Source organism: Xiphophorus maculatus, chromosome 2 (genome assembly GCF_002775205.1).
Source record: "Xiphophorus maculatus strain JP 163 A chromosome 2, X_maculatus-5.0-male, whole genome shotgun sequence".
Classification (NCBI taxonomy): domain Eukaryota; kingdom Metazoa; phylum Chordata; class Actinopteri; order Cyprinodontiformes; family Poeciliidae; genus Xiphophorus; species Xiphophorus maculatus.
In genome coordinates this window covers 21,491,356-21,505,998 of record NC_036444.1, presented here as the reverse complement: position 1 = coordinate 21,505,998, position 14,643 = coordinate 21,491,356, and the positions used below count along the sequence as shown (strand labels likewise).

At 41.2% G+C, this 14,643-nt stretch overlaps 1 protein-coding gene across 1 annotated transcript in view; it reads right to left on the bottom strand.

Moving 5' to 3' along the window:
• Nucleotides 1–13,517, bottom strand: part of LOC102237590 (PDZ domain-containing RING finger protein 4) — a 60,848-nt gene extending 47,331 nt beyond the window's left edge. Inside the window, exon 1 of the mRNA XM_005796328.2 lies at nt 13,100–13,517. Coding sequence (XP_005796385.1) covers nt 13,100–13,168 — 69 coding nt within the window. The 5' untranslated portion in view covers nt 13,169–13,517. The remainder of the gene's footprint in view (nt 1–13,099) is intronic.
• Between the last annotated feature and the right edge of the window lie 1,126 nt (nt 13,518–14,643).

The window sequence follows — 14,643 nt, the reverse complement described above, 5'->3', positions numbered from 1 at the left end:
ACAAACTTCACTTCAAAATTTTAAAAATGTTTATTTAATGATTAACCTGACATTCTTTTTTTGCATTGTGTTTTTGTAACCATGGTATCTAGACAAAACCCTGCAGGTACAGCAAAAGTCTCAATCGCTAGCGAAAGGTTTGAGCAGACATTAAGGAAGTGTTTTTCAAATAAGTTAAAACTGCACACTTTCATCTTCATTTTACCTATTGAACATAAATGGATATAAAATGAGATCAAATGATGGTAAAGTTATCTGAACTGTTATTTTATTTAAACTGATATATTGTTTATATGAGAGTAAATTTGTATCTGCAGCTTCATTGACGGATGTGTAAGTATATAGATGCATGTGTGTGTATACTTGTGTACATGCACGTGTATTTATGTATTTAATGAGTTACTATTGTGAATAATAATTTGTATGTAAACTTAGGAATGTGACTGGATAAGCCACTGCTTCTTCCTGTTTTCTTTTTGAACACCTTTTGTTTTGCTTTACAGATTATTTACATCATTATTTTTATGTTTTTTTCTCATGTTTCTATTTTGTTGAAATCTCAAATGTTCAGAACAAAAAAAAAGAGAGAAAAAAGAAAGAAAGTTGGTCACTCCACATGCCACAAAGGTAGTGAAATTACTTTAACAAACTATAAAAAGCAATGTTTAATTCTGCCACCTCATTATTTGTTGAACCTAAGGAAGCAGCTACTATTCAAGCTTTAAAGCTCCTAACTGCAGGCGGAAAATCTAGAAATTATACTTAAGGAAAGGACAGGGTATTTAATGAAAATGTGTCAAAACCCAGTATAACTTAATACTTCATTTGTCAGCTCTGCCTTTCAGTGCAAATAAACGGATTCCTACATAATCCGCCTCTCTTTCTCTGTGCTTGAAGACGAGGCTCCATGTCTGGGAAAATCTCCCATCATGCTGGTCTCATCTGAGAGCTCAGATGCCGGAACATGCGTTCATTAATCCGAGATTTGTCTTTCAGTTCTGCTTTTCTTCACCTGGACACTCCAGAACATCGCCTGATTAGCAATTAAGCTAACTGAGAAATCAAACTAAACGTCACTCACTGGAAGGAAAACTATTTTAAGGGGTTTTATGATTTGCTCCTTTCTGATCATCCATACAAATCTGCATCGAGTTATCAGAACCCATAACTGCAACACACCACTACCATGCTCAAACAACAGATCAAGTCTCTTCCTGTTAGCTAAAGCATCAGATTAGAAGTCTCCCCTCAATTTCTAAGCATTATGTAATATTTCTTTTCCTTAACCCTCTGAAATGCTTCATCCCTTTTACTACTGTCCTCCTTTTGTGCATCAGGACATTTTCTCACATTTGAAATGTTAATAAATCTGTCTTTTGTTTCTTTCTCACCATTTCTTGTAATTTGTAATAGTATTAAACACAAGGCCACCACGACCTGAAAGGAAACCATTTTGGCAGGTAACGAATGTTGTTTATACACAACATTCGCAATGGGCATGCAATGGGCAGGCCTTGCAATGCTTGCCCATTGCAAGCATTGCAAACATAAGGCACCATTCTTAAAATACATCTAAAAACTGTGAGCATGTGTTGCCCCCATGAAACCTTAGGATTCCAAAGGTGAGGTCAAAACACCTCCAGCATCGAATGACTCAATCCCCAAGTGCAACATTATGTTTCTGCACAAGACCGAAACAAAATATAGGGCACTGCGCTCGGCAGCTTTCCCCCTCTGCCAGTCTGCCTCATGGTGTTGAGACTCTGAGGAAGCAAGGCGGCATGTGAGAAGATCTGGATTGTGTAGGAGGTGCCGGGTTGACTGCAGCCCTGCGAGGGAGAAAACACGGTCACCGTTCCAAGATTCCAAAGATTGCATCTTCTTCTGACTGTGATCTTCTGTGAGAAGCTGTTTCACAGCAATGTGTTGAAAAAAAAAAAGTTTATTCTCTATGAAATTATTATATTTATGCATGTGACCGATATGGTAGAGGATTTCTTTTAGCAATAATAAGGGATCTTTTTCCATCGATTACTTATTTCAACCTCTCAAAAATCTTTTGCTATAGTTACTTACATTTACAATACGACTGGATTTTTAAATCAATTTCAGAAATCTATTTCAGCTCAGTTAAACTACATTTACACCACAGTGTCAGCTAAAGCTCACCATACATTGATGCTGGAAAATAACAGAGCCTCGTTTGAGGTTTTTTTTTTTTTTTTTTTTTTTTTGAACAAAGCATCTGTGAGGCTTTCCAAATGCAGCTCATTAAAACTATAAGCTTTTTATCTGTGGCAGTGTGTCAGTGGACGCAATAATAAAGCTTCAGGATGGCTTTACACTGTCGACCCCCAAACATAATTTAAGTCTGGACATGTAAGCCTAAGATAAAAAAAAGAGAAAAATAGATTTTAGATTTTCTTTACATGTATGAAATTGTAGAGAAGTGACTTGTTGGGTTTTTATTGTTGACTGCTGAGGTGTTAATACTGTCTGGAACTGAATTCTCATGTTTCGGGTTCTTCAAATGCATTCGAAGAGCTTCTTATCACTTTCCTCCCCAGAGCCTGGCCATGTGAGCCTCGGAGCAGGGAGGTGTGAGAGTTGGGTGCCCTTCCCATCAAATGGCTGTCAGGCTGGACTCATCATGGGAGCTGCGAGGGAATGCCTGCTGACCTGTGGAGTGACACCCAGCATGGCTGCCTCCTCCTTCCCCGGGCGGGGAAGTGAGCTTTTTGTCACTATGACACCCCTGATGCCCTCCACCCCCCCCCCCCATCCGCGCCGACATGCGTGCACTGAATGATTATCTAACGTGTGCCAGCAGACGCCATCCCCTCACACGGCGGAGAAGTGTTTGGAGACATACACACTGGCCTTCCACAGACATCCCACATCTTCTGACTTTCAGTATTCTGGCAGAGGTATAAAAATAAAAATATATGCGTAGGGAGAGGGGAAGTCAAGGACGCAGGCTACCAAAGTAAAAGCAGTGCAGTAAATAAAAGTTTGTACCATAGGTATTCAGGGTTAGGGTAGGGTAGGGTACACCTCGGTCAAGACTGAGTTTTAAAGCCTGCCACATGGACAACCCTACTGCACTAAAGCTTCATGGTCATAACGAGAACTGAGCTACTTGACAACTCCAACCATTTGTTTGGAGGATCAGTGTAAGTCTTTAAGGATTATTAAAATAATGGCATCTGTACAGCGTTTCTTTTTGGTACCATCATATTGAGTGTTTTACTGCCAGGCTGGTGGAATAAAGAGAATCACCTGAAATTTAATCAACTTTGTCTCAAATCGACAATTAGACAGCTGAAATGTTGAAACATGTCGCTGTTCCCGCAGCCTTAAAAAGAGGCAGCATCTCGATTCAAAATTTATGAATAAGCTTGAGTAAAATGTTAGAGAGTTTGGAATAAGTAGGCAACATCCATCTATCAGTGTGGAATGAGTTAGGGAGAAAGTAAAGGTTGCTGCTAGTTTTCATCAAGATTTGGAAAATAACAGATGGACTAGTAAATTAAATCTCGTTTTAGTGATGCCTACATAAAGTCTGTCCATCAAAACATTTTCTGCACTTCAACAACGATTTTCACCCTTCTTTCAGGGTGAGAAAATAATGTCAGCAGGATGACGACAAAAGGGTGCAAGACTGACAAAGGACCAGCTGTGATAAGCCCAGACTGACCGATTTCAGGTTATTTTCTCAGTCACCGCTGCCTGCACCTCGGAGAGTTCAGCTCATTGTCACAATAAAAACAAGTCTGCAGCAGCTGCTACATCCTGACATCTGTTCGCTGGACACAGGGCTGAACGATCGAAGTGGCTACTAGACTTTTAGAAGAATAATTCAGTTGTAGCCATTCATGAATAGTAACTAAAGTTTTCCTTTCGGTATTTTGCATATACACCTCTGTTAGTCACAGCCTCATCATTTCAATCTTGAGATTTACTCAAACATGTATGTGTTCAACTCAAGATTGAAGAGGAAAGTCTTTTTACGCCAAACAGAAAGCGAGATGGATTTTAATCTCGGCTGAGAATGCCATTACTTTTCGATTACGTAGCAACAGGCTGCTTGTTGCTCTCAGTTTCCAGACCCATGTGTATTCAGCCTTCAGTCACACTGGAGTGAACGCACAGCAGTGAGTAACACAAGTTAGGGCTATGTCACCAACACAGCTCCGGAGGATTTCAGATGCCGACAGCAGCATCTGTGTAAAGGCTTAAAGCCCAATTATTGTAAATGAAAGATATAAAGTTGGGCTTGTGTCGTGAAAGAAACACACGCAGAGACTTATGCACACACACAAGCAAATATTTCACTGTGAAATGGTTCTGATATAATAACAGACTTCTAAATTGTGACTTTAGCAAAAGGGAACCTTAGACTCATTTCTCCTTCTTAACTGCGCTTCGTTATTGGACCTTTGCTTCCATCCTACCACACAATGCTCCCTAATTGGAAAGAGGCAGGCAACTGCATAAATGTGAATTTGCTAGAATTAATGAGGACTCTTCTGTCTGCTTAAACACAGATAATCAGCTAAGTGGCACCCTGGATGCAGATGTGGAGCTCCCCGTGTGTAACCCACAGCTCTTTGTTTTCTCCTCTATTTGTAGTGAAAAGTAGAAACTGTCAGGTCTGTTCACACTTTGCAGATGGTAAACAAACACAAAAGTTGAGACCATCATTTCGCAATCCAAAGTCTTGAGCAGAAACAATTGCACACACACACACGCATGCATGCCTTTGCATACAACACACACACACATGCATGCTTAATGGGGCATATATGTAAAACCAACACTGTGCACACAAACACACCCAATCATGTTTGCACATATTTAACCGCACTGTGAAGAAGCTACTCTGAAATGCATAATTTCAGGTTCCAAGTTATCAAGTCATGGATGATGATAATAATAATAATGGGGGAGGGAAATTATGCCTCTTTTGTCCTTTTGCTTTCTCCCTCAGAGACATTCACACAAAGACAAACAGGTGGAAAGAATATATTTATTTGATTTCTTCCGAGCCAAAGTTACGTCCAGAGTCCTCTTCCTTTGGATGTCATTCATTAAAATGACTTTTTTGGTCCTTTAGGGATTCATATTAAGATATTCGGGCATGTATTTCATTCAAACTTATTTTCCGATGCTCTCACAGTCTGATTAAAGTTGACAGCCTTTGATCTTGGTGAGAATTAAAGAGCAACACCGCTCTAAAAAGAAGAGTATTTCCCACTAAGGACACTCTCACGTCATCTGCATCTACCTAAAACTGAACCAGGCTCCATTTACACCTGTTAGGTTGCTTGTTAACAAAATGGCAGCTCAGGTAATTAATAACTGGGTGGATTTGTGAGAATCAGAATTTGGACGGAAGTGACATCGAGTGTGGCAGGATTGTTGGTGTCAAAGGCAACAGAATACCATCTTTGAAGACATAATGCATCAAACCTGGTAGCGTATGGGCTACAGCTACGGTGAACAACACCTGGTGCCACTTTGATCAGCTCAGGACAGGAATGTGGCACAAAAACTGGACAATAATGGAAGCATCCATGGATCTTGTGTCATGATGTGGGTTTGAGACAAGCTGGTCAAACCCACAACAAAACTCCTTCAATCTGGATCAGTCTGTATTTGACCCAGACCTGTTTGAGCAATATAACCAAAATTGTTTTTGTTTTTTAGAGTGCATCAGGACCTCATTTCTTGTTTTTGCAGCATGTAGATTGCAGTTTTGCGGACACGGCACTGAATAATAAGCAACCAAAAGCAGTAATCTGACACCTGACAGTGAGGCAGAGTAACGTATTCCCTGATAAACAGCTTTACTTCCCTTAAGAAAATTGTGTTTTGGTTTGCTTGTGTGGCTCTGTGTAGGGAACTTTGAGGAAACTGAAAGGAGGTTAAAAAAAAAAAAGAAAGCAGAGACAGAAGGGTAAATCCGATCGTCAAAAACCCCGTTTGTGCTGGGTTGGAGAGCAGTAAGAAAACAACAAGGAGGTCTGGAGGCTTGATATGAGGCTGAAAAGGGCAGCGTGGTTCTTATTGAGATAAGAAACGCACGAAAAAGGGAAAGGTCTTACATCAGCTCCCTCTTAAATCCCTTCTGCTCCTTCATAGTGAGATATTCCAGTCAGCGATAAAAGCCATTGACTTTATGACGGCTTGTGGCACATGTGGCATTGTCTGCATCTGTGGGGCCAAATCACGTGACCTGGACTTTAATTACCTTTTTAATCTCCTCCTTCTCTTCTCCCATGCATGTACAATGCATTGAAAAAAAACATAAATAAAATGAGGCACACAAATCTGATCAAGCAAAACAACCATGTGACTGAGTAGATGATTCGTGGAAAATTTGACTACAAAATCTCCAATTACCAAGTCAGTGTGAGGCAATAGGCATGCAACAGCGCATGGGAAATAGCATTACATGCTAAGAAAAAAAAAAAAAAAAAAAAAAGGCTTTGTTGCTAGGAGGTAAATAACGCTACATTGTGAGCTGCCAAAGCACAAGTAGAACATCTCAGCTTATTCAGACATAAATTTTAGCCTCTGGGAAACCTGACACAGACAGTAGCAGCGACGACCGACAACCATTTGTGCTAAAATCAAACAACGACACAGAAAGAGCAGAATAAGCACAGGGATATGATGGGAACATGGGTGACTTAAAAGTCTAAGTATTCCATTACCAAGGCATAAAAATGATTAGTGTGCCTGTATCTGTCCATCTCCTCGGACCTTTGCATTGTTTTGAAATTGGAAAAGTGGTGCCGAAATTATATCTGAGGCTAATCTTTGCGGGTGGACAGGAGATCAATCAAACAGCACCTTTTCTCCCTTTCTCTCTCTAACCCCTTCTCGCTCTTCGCTGCTATCAATTTTAATGGTTTCAAAAGAAAGAAATAATGGGACAAGAAGATGGATGAGAACATTTGCAACCAACTGTCTGGAGATATTGCTGAAGATGTTGTATGGAGGGGACGCATGAGTGCAAGGTTCAACAGCCTTAATCTACCGTCGAAGCCATCAAAGGAGAATGTCATGCGAGTACTCAAAGAGAAGAGAAAGTGGGTCATAGAAACAACTAGAGATGTAGCAAGAAATGGATTGTAAATGATCAGATTTTCAGATTGATTGGCCTTGACCGATAACTGGTCAAGGAAAGCTCAAAAAGACTTTTTTTTTTTTTTTACCAATCAGTGAATGCTCCTCCTGGTTCATTTAGAGAGAGAAAACTTAAAGTTGTAACAGGAAGGTGGAACGGAATAATCCAAAGCAGATCTGCTTCGTCTCTGTGAGCTTTGAAACTCTCACTGAGCACGCTGGATTTGGAAATGTTGGCAGCATTTGGAAACCTCACACAAATTAATCTCTCAGTAAAGCTAGCCTTCCTAACAGCTAACAGCATGCCAAAGACAATTTAACATGTGGAAATCCCATTTTACAGCGATTGCTCTTTTATACATATAAAATATAAATAATAAAAATTTTAATAAAGCCAGTTTTAAGGTGCTTTCATACCAGGATAGTCCAGTTTAAATGACTGAAGTAAGAGAAAAAAATACCCTTATTTGGCTAAGTTTACTTTCCCAATGCAGTTTTAAAAATGAACCAAACAATTTACAGTGACAACCACTGGTTGGTTGTGTAGCATTCCCAAGAAGCTAACCAGTAGCAAGATTTCAAAGGTTTGAGATTAACATAGATGACCATAAATAATACGCATAAATTACTTCCTCTCTATGTTTCAGTAACTTACTTTGGTTCACTGGAGAGGCCAGTTGTACTCCTACTGTAACTGAACTGCATCAGGGTTACTTGAATGTCACCATGTTGTGACAAGATAACACGAGACAGATAATCTGTGAAAAAAAAGTCAAGCTTCTCTGCCTCCTCCCTGTCGTCCCACTTCCATCTGCAGAATTACACTCGGTCAGAAACATCCGATCAGAGCCACGAGGATCGTCTTGGGGTCAATCATTCTTATGTACACGATGCTCACACCCTCCCTCTTGCTCTCTGCGAGGCTACACCTACCTACCAAACTGGAGCATGGTGTGAATGTTCAGACTAACATAGCCACAGAAGACAATGGATAAACCGTTTTATTGTAAGTGTAAGTTGAGCAGCGCATACCCGAGGTTGATTGACAGTGCCAAGACATAGATCGTGACGGTTTTAACAAATATTGAAAAAAAAAAAAAACATATTGTATACGAAAGTTACACACTGTAGCTTCCTATACTTTGAGACTCTGTTTTCTTTTAGAAATGATTCATTTTCCTTTGACTGACGGCTCAAATGCTGCAGCCTCTGTATGTGGTGAACCAAGCTTCTTGCTAAGGCTTGCCAAGCTTTTTTCCTTCAAGAGTCTGGTTGTTCTGATAGTTCTTCAACCTTTCATTTAGTGGACATCCATTACACACATGGTCGGTGGTGTTGCAGAGGCAGCAGCAGCCTCAAGTCAGCTGTGTCCTTCTTAGAACGTCTCCGGTCCGCAGGTTTCACATCTGCTGCTAGAGCACAAAACACAGTCTCCTCCCCAATCCAAGGCCACGCTCTGGGGAATTGCCTTTCACCTCAAGGAAGAAAAAAAGAAGCCAGATTTGCTTTATTTCATGTCCACCTGCCCAGTCCTGCCAAACCTGTCACACGACTCAACATGGCGTCAATGTACTCCGACACTAAATTACAATTCAGTTGATTCCGAGGACTGTCACAGTTGGAGATTCTTAAACCCCGTTTTCTGGTTTTATATTAAAATATTCACCAAGAATAAGTTTTGCTTTCCAGGAGAGAGATTTGTGCGTGGAGTGAGACGGGGTGTGTGTGCATGTGTGTTGGTGCCTCATTCTCATTCATATGCATCAGCAAGTTATCAGGGACTGCTGTGCCTCATTGAGCCGAGAAGCTGCTTTCCATTTATTTCTCAAATGCAGTGGAAAGTGATTCTTCTTGTGCCTAATAAAACTTACCAAACTGGCCCTGCTGCTTTCACAAACTTCCACTAATAAAAAACCCCCGAAAAGATTCATGGGGGAAAGTATGAAACAAGATAATGAAATAAGGCATGTCTGTCCTCTGAAGAACGAGGTGGGGAAATTCATTACCCAACAAACATAAAGTGCTGCTGCTTGCTAATGTGACACAGTGGTGGTTCAAATGTCGGGTTTGACAGTCATGGCGGCTCCCCTGTGACCTTTAGTTCTACTGGAAACTGTAGCAAGAAAGACAATGCAGACTATTAATGCATTTGCATATAACAGAAATCTCACTCTCACTCTGATCTATGCTAAACTGCCACTCCTCAACATCTGCCATCCTGCTAATTAGGCTCCAAAGAGCCACACTTCACTGAGTTTTAGTGGTGCACACAAAATGTGGACGACCCGCAGGAGAAAGCCCGTGGACATTGAAGTTATAGAGTCCTATTAGAACAGAGAGGAAGCCGTCTATGGTTTAGTTTTTGGTCCTGAGCGGCAGAAACTGCATGTGTATGGTTAACTGGCAGGCCAGCGCGATGCAACAATGTGCGTACCATTTTAAGAGCCAAGATTGTACACAAAATACACATTTTTTCTGGACTACAGTAACATTTCAACAAATAACATACTGTCTTTCAAAGATTGTTTTAAATAAATGTGGAATAATCCAGTCTAGGTTTGACTATATTCTGGTTTTTATGCTGATTTACTTCTTTCATGTTAAAAAAAAACAACTCTCAAAACATTTTTTTTTACCAATATTTGGTTTCATAAATAGTCTTTTTACATTTTCTGATAAATCTCTCAGACCTAAATAACTTAAAGTCAAAAGTTGTTGGGGTGATGTGCAGAATTCATTTTTCCACCAAAATGCAGTGTGTTCAGTGAAGTTACTCTGATTTAGTGGTGAGGTAAACTTCTACTTTGGTTGAGCTGCCTTTTATTTTATTTCCATGTTTAGAAACTCTTCTTGACCTTCTTTGTAGGTGGATGGATGGCATCCCCCCACAGAGATGGTCAAGAAGAGTTTTCTTACAGTGAGAGTTACAAGCAAAGACTCAACAGGTGTCAAGCTTATGGGACATATAATATTTTAAGGCCATAATTATGCTTTTTGCCAACTTTATCAGATGATGACAAACGCAGATAGCAACAAGACAGTGCAGTATAACACGGGTATTTAGATTGACCAGAAGCATTGTGACTACAAGGTCTTGTACCACAAGATCTTGCTGCGCTCTGAAACAAGTGAATGAAAAAAGTTTTTCATCTCCCTGGCTATAGATGAGACGGAAACTTTCGGAAGATTACCTGGAGTGGAATCCAGCTGGGAGCAGCTTGAGCAAAGGTTGAATGGAATGCAATCAATCAAGAAGAGCAATCAGAGGAATCAAACGGAGACAGAACAAGGAAGAGTGCGCCATCAGAAAGACGGACGAGTGTTAATCAGTCGTAGGTGGCAGTGAGAGAAGGGCTGTCATAAGGTTTCTCTTTCTTCTTGACCAGGGAAGAAAGCAGAGTCAATAAGTAAAAAAAAAAAAGTCAGCTCCTTGAGGTAGCTCTGCAAGCCAGACTAGAAACAGTGACCACATTTTCATGCAGAACAGAGGAAACACAAAGACGCAGAGGGAGAGAGCTGAATCTTTGGGGCTTTTGGGATCAGGCCAAGGAAGAGAGTGTCAAAATAGTTTCTACATGTGGACGGAAGAAGTACTACTCATACTAAGCTGCCATGAAGCTGGTCAGTCAGGGTGTCGCTGCAGCAAACTGCCTTTAGCTCATTTGCATGCATGCATTCGCCAACTTTGCATAATGCCAGTAAAGTGTACAAGTGTGTACATGTGGATGAGTGTCACTGTACCTGTTGAGATGAGGGACAATACCAGAAAATACACAGTGAGGGAGAAAGCTAAGCGCTCTGGACAGATGATTTGACAGAAAGAAGCATAAATTGGCAGTGGAGTGAGCAGCGAGAACAGCTTCCAATTGTCAAAACAGACATTTTCAGATGAAACCGATGCGGTGACACACTTGCACAGCTGCGGAGAACGCGCCGCTACAAGAGAAGTCTCTGCGCTGAATCCATCTCTGTAGCTTTCCCTGGTTTTTTTTACCCATTGTTTATAATGTTTTTCTGAACTTGTTGTGTTGTTGCCAAGAATGCACTGCTTGTTTTCTCGTCTCAGAGGACATCCACTGGCATGCGCACAGATGTACGAGTGCAAGGCTGTTTATTTCACAAGATACAACGTGTTACATCTTCTGTCTTAATCTCCATACCTTCCCCATGCAGATGATATTTCACTTGTTCCTTCTGCCTTTCTTAATTTCCCTTAGACTCTGCATGTTTAATGGCCTGCTATTCCCATCCGTGTCTTTATCCTCCACACTCTATAACCTTCCTGCCTTGCCTCCCACACTGGTGATCAAAAAGTAGGTGCTGATGTTGCAGCTCGTGCCTGAACAAGCTCAGTAAAATAGTGGGTGGACAGACGAGCCAGAGAGCTCTTGTCAAGAGTCGACCGTGCCCAAGAGACCGGCCCCGCTATGCAAATACGGATTTCCTCCTCTGAACCGTGAGCAAAACATGTCGAGACTATCTCTTAACTAGTCAAGCAAAGAAAAGGACAAAAACCCTAAGAGGCATCAAAAAGTCCCTATTTTTATGCGTTTTTAGATGGAAGGCAGCAGCTGCAGTCACTACCGACTCACTGCAACGTACTTGACAGGTTTTATTCCCTTTTCTTTTTTTCCCCCAGTCATTAATGCAGGACAGAATCAACTTGACAATGTGCATCAACAGAGTTTGATAGCGTCTCAAGTTGCACATGAGCTAAAAGGTACGGGCAGCGGTTAAAGCTAACGGGTTTGCCTCCCCCGCGTCATCTCACCCTGTCACTTCACAAGGGTAAAGAGAGACATTTCACGTCTAATTAATGCACAGGATGGTTGCATAAAACGGCTAATGAGGCTGTGATCACAGCGGCGTGAAGGCAGTCACTACCAGAGGGGAGGGGACGAGTGCTACTCCACTTGCAAGAGACCCACAGTCTCACAGTTATTAGCCTGTCATAGAAAGAGGGCTAGTGGATATACTGGAGATGGTGGCATGAGTACTTGTTTAGCTACTTGCCGCTGCTTCTATCAGTGAGATGGCACCCTCTGCATCCTTGGTATTGGGTAGTGAACAAGTAAAGAGGGGGAAAAAATTGATTTGTTTTCATACGAGATCAATTTTGTTTGTCAAGATTGAAGGGTTTTGTGTTTGACCAGGTGGTCTTTATGTGACTGTGGGTTTTAGGATAAGAGAGAACACATCAAAGACAATTTCCATCATGGGAAAAGAAGTAGAGGTGGTAGATGAGCATAAATAGATGGACAACGGACTGGAGAAACAACAGCAAACAAACAGGGAGGGAGCAGACTGCACTGCTTCTTCTCGACAAAGTCAGGATCCTTTGGTGTTTGTTGGCACTGCCCACAAACATAACCATCCAAGATGAGTTTTTGAAGAAGCTTTAAGAACAAAATGTACTACAACATCAAATTCTGATTTGAAGTCTTATTGAATTTAATTTAACTGGTTTTCAAAGAAATCAAAACAAAAGTCTGTTTGGATCCTTAAACAGGAGTGAGAAATATCTTTGGAAAAGACATGTTATTTTAATTTATTATGAACAATCTCTAAGACATAAATGGTTACAAACCCATAAACCCAAAATAGTAGCACCCAGGTACCAACGCTATTCCATAAAAATTAAAAAAAAAAGTTGCTCTCAGCACAGCTCATCTGGCAGGATGAATGGGCTGCACACTGGCTGCTCTCTAAGCAACTACTCATTACTCAAAACATACTCTGCTGTTGAGTAAGAACCACCTCTCCATTATTCTACATCACTTTCATTTTCTACATTAATCCCTCTTCCCAATCTTTACCTGCACTTCTTTTTTTTTTTTTTTTTTTACCTGAAACACCAACACCAGGGCTGCAGAGTAGAAGTGCTCTCGTCTCAGCATGCACCAGGAATTACATAAACCCACATGCAGAATTAATGCCAGGGTCTGCCGTGCCAGCACTCACTCACCTGTGCAATCTCATACAGCAGCTTGTAGTGTTCCTCTCGCTTCTGTAAAGTGCACAGATTGCAGCCCATTATAGTCGTCGTGGAAACGCCAGGCGCCCAAATCTCCCCGAGTAGCGGTGGCACGGACACAGGGGGGTCACCATCCACACCGGAGCTCCGGTTCTCATCAGTCACCCCTCAGCGAGCACATCTTCGCGGCATCCCATTCACAGACTCGCACACTCAAGAGCCAGCGGCAGCTCAGAGCGGCAGAGAGCTCCGGCTGAGTCCAACAGGAGAGGGGCTCAGACGTGGCGAGCGTCACCGCGGCTTCAGCGGACGACACAAGTAGCAGCAGCCGCGTCTGCTCGTTCTCCTTGTTTTACCCTCAGACTCAGACGATCGCACACCAGAGTTGTGACTCCCGTTCACGCAGACACTCCCCCCTCGCCCCTCTTTCTTATTCCCCTCTCAGTCTCGGCGCACATTACCACGCTGATACAAGGTGATGAATATTGAAGGAGACCGCTGGGATATTCATGAGGAAGGTGGGCGCAGGGGAGGAGTCTGAGAGAGAAGGAGGCGCTTGAAGGAGCGATGCTTCATTAATACCGAGGCACAATAAGCTCCTTTGTGTGAGAAGCACAGATACTACTGAGGCAGCATGCTCTGGCAGAAAAGCTCCTACTCCTTACTAAAGTTTGTAATAAAAAAAAAATAATAATAAATTATGTTGAAAAAAAGGTTAGCTTGTTCAACATGTAGATTTTCCAATGTTTACGTTTTCTATCTTTAAATATTTAACTTACGACTGGGCGACATGGCTTAAAAATAAATTCCCATATTTTTTAGACCAAATCCAATATCTGATTTTCTTTTTTTGTCCTTACTTTTTTTCCCTAAAAAGTTAGAATGACTGGCTTTTATTTCAATCATTCCTCCTGGAAATCAATAGAAGCTCTAAAACATGCTGGCCAAATAAGACGAGAGCTCTTGGGTGGGCTGACATCACTCTGAACTATGGAATCCCAAGGAGTGCCTTGGAGAGAAAAAAAGAAAATCACAATTTTCTAAAAATTAATTTAAAGTCAATCTATCCAAGAATGACGTCATACATCTAAATAGGTTTATCATTTCTTACTACATTGATATTTCGAAAAGAAGGGACCAATAATCACGTTTTCAACTCAGAGATGAGTTGACATGGTGAGTATTTATAAGGTGATTTTTCAATAGGAAGATAGAAAAGCTTCAAAGCAGCATTTTGGAAACCTATCAGACCAGCACCATAGCCAAGAATGATAAAGTTCTCTGTGACAATCCCAGTCTACATGTTACTCACCATAATAGCAAAAGACTCCTTCTGACTAGAATTACAATTCAGCAAACTAAAGATAAGACAGCATTCAATTAAGTTGTAATTTTCTACCTAATTGAATTAAGTAGTAATTTTCTGTCAGTTTTGATCAGCATTGTTTCTATATTGTACACATATGCCAACAGTTTGGCATATGTCCAGACTGTCGTCCCCTACCAGCCGCTCCTTGACCTAACGAAGTCGTAAG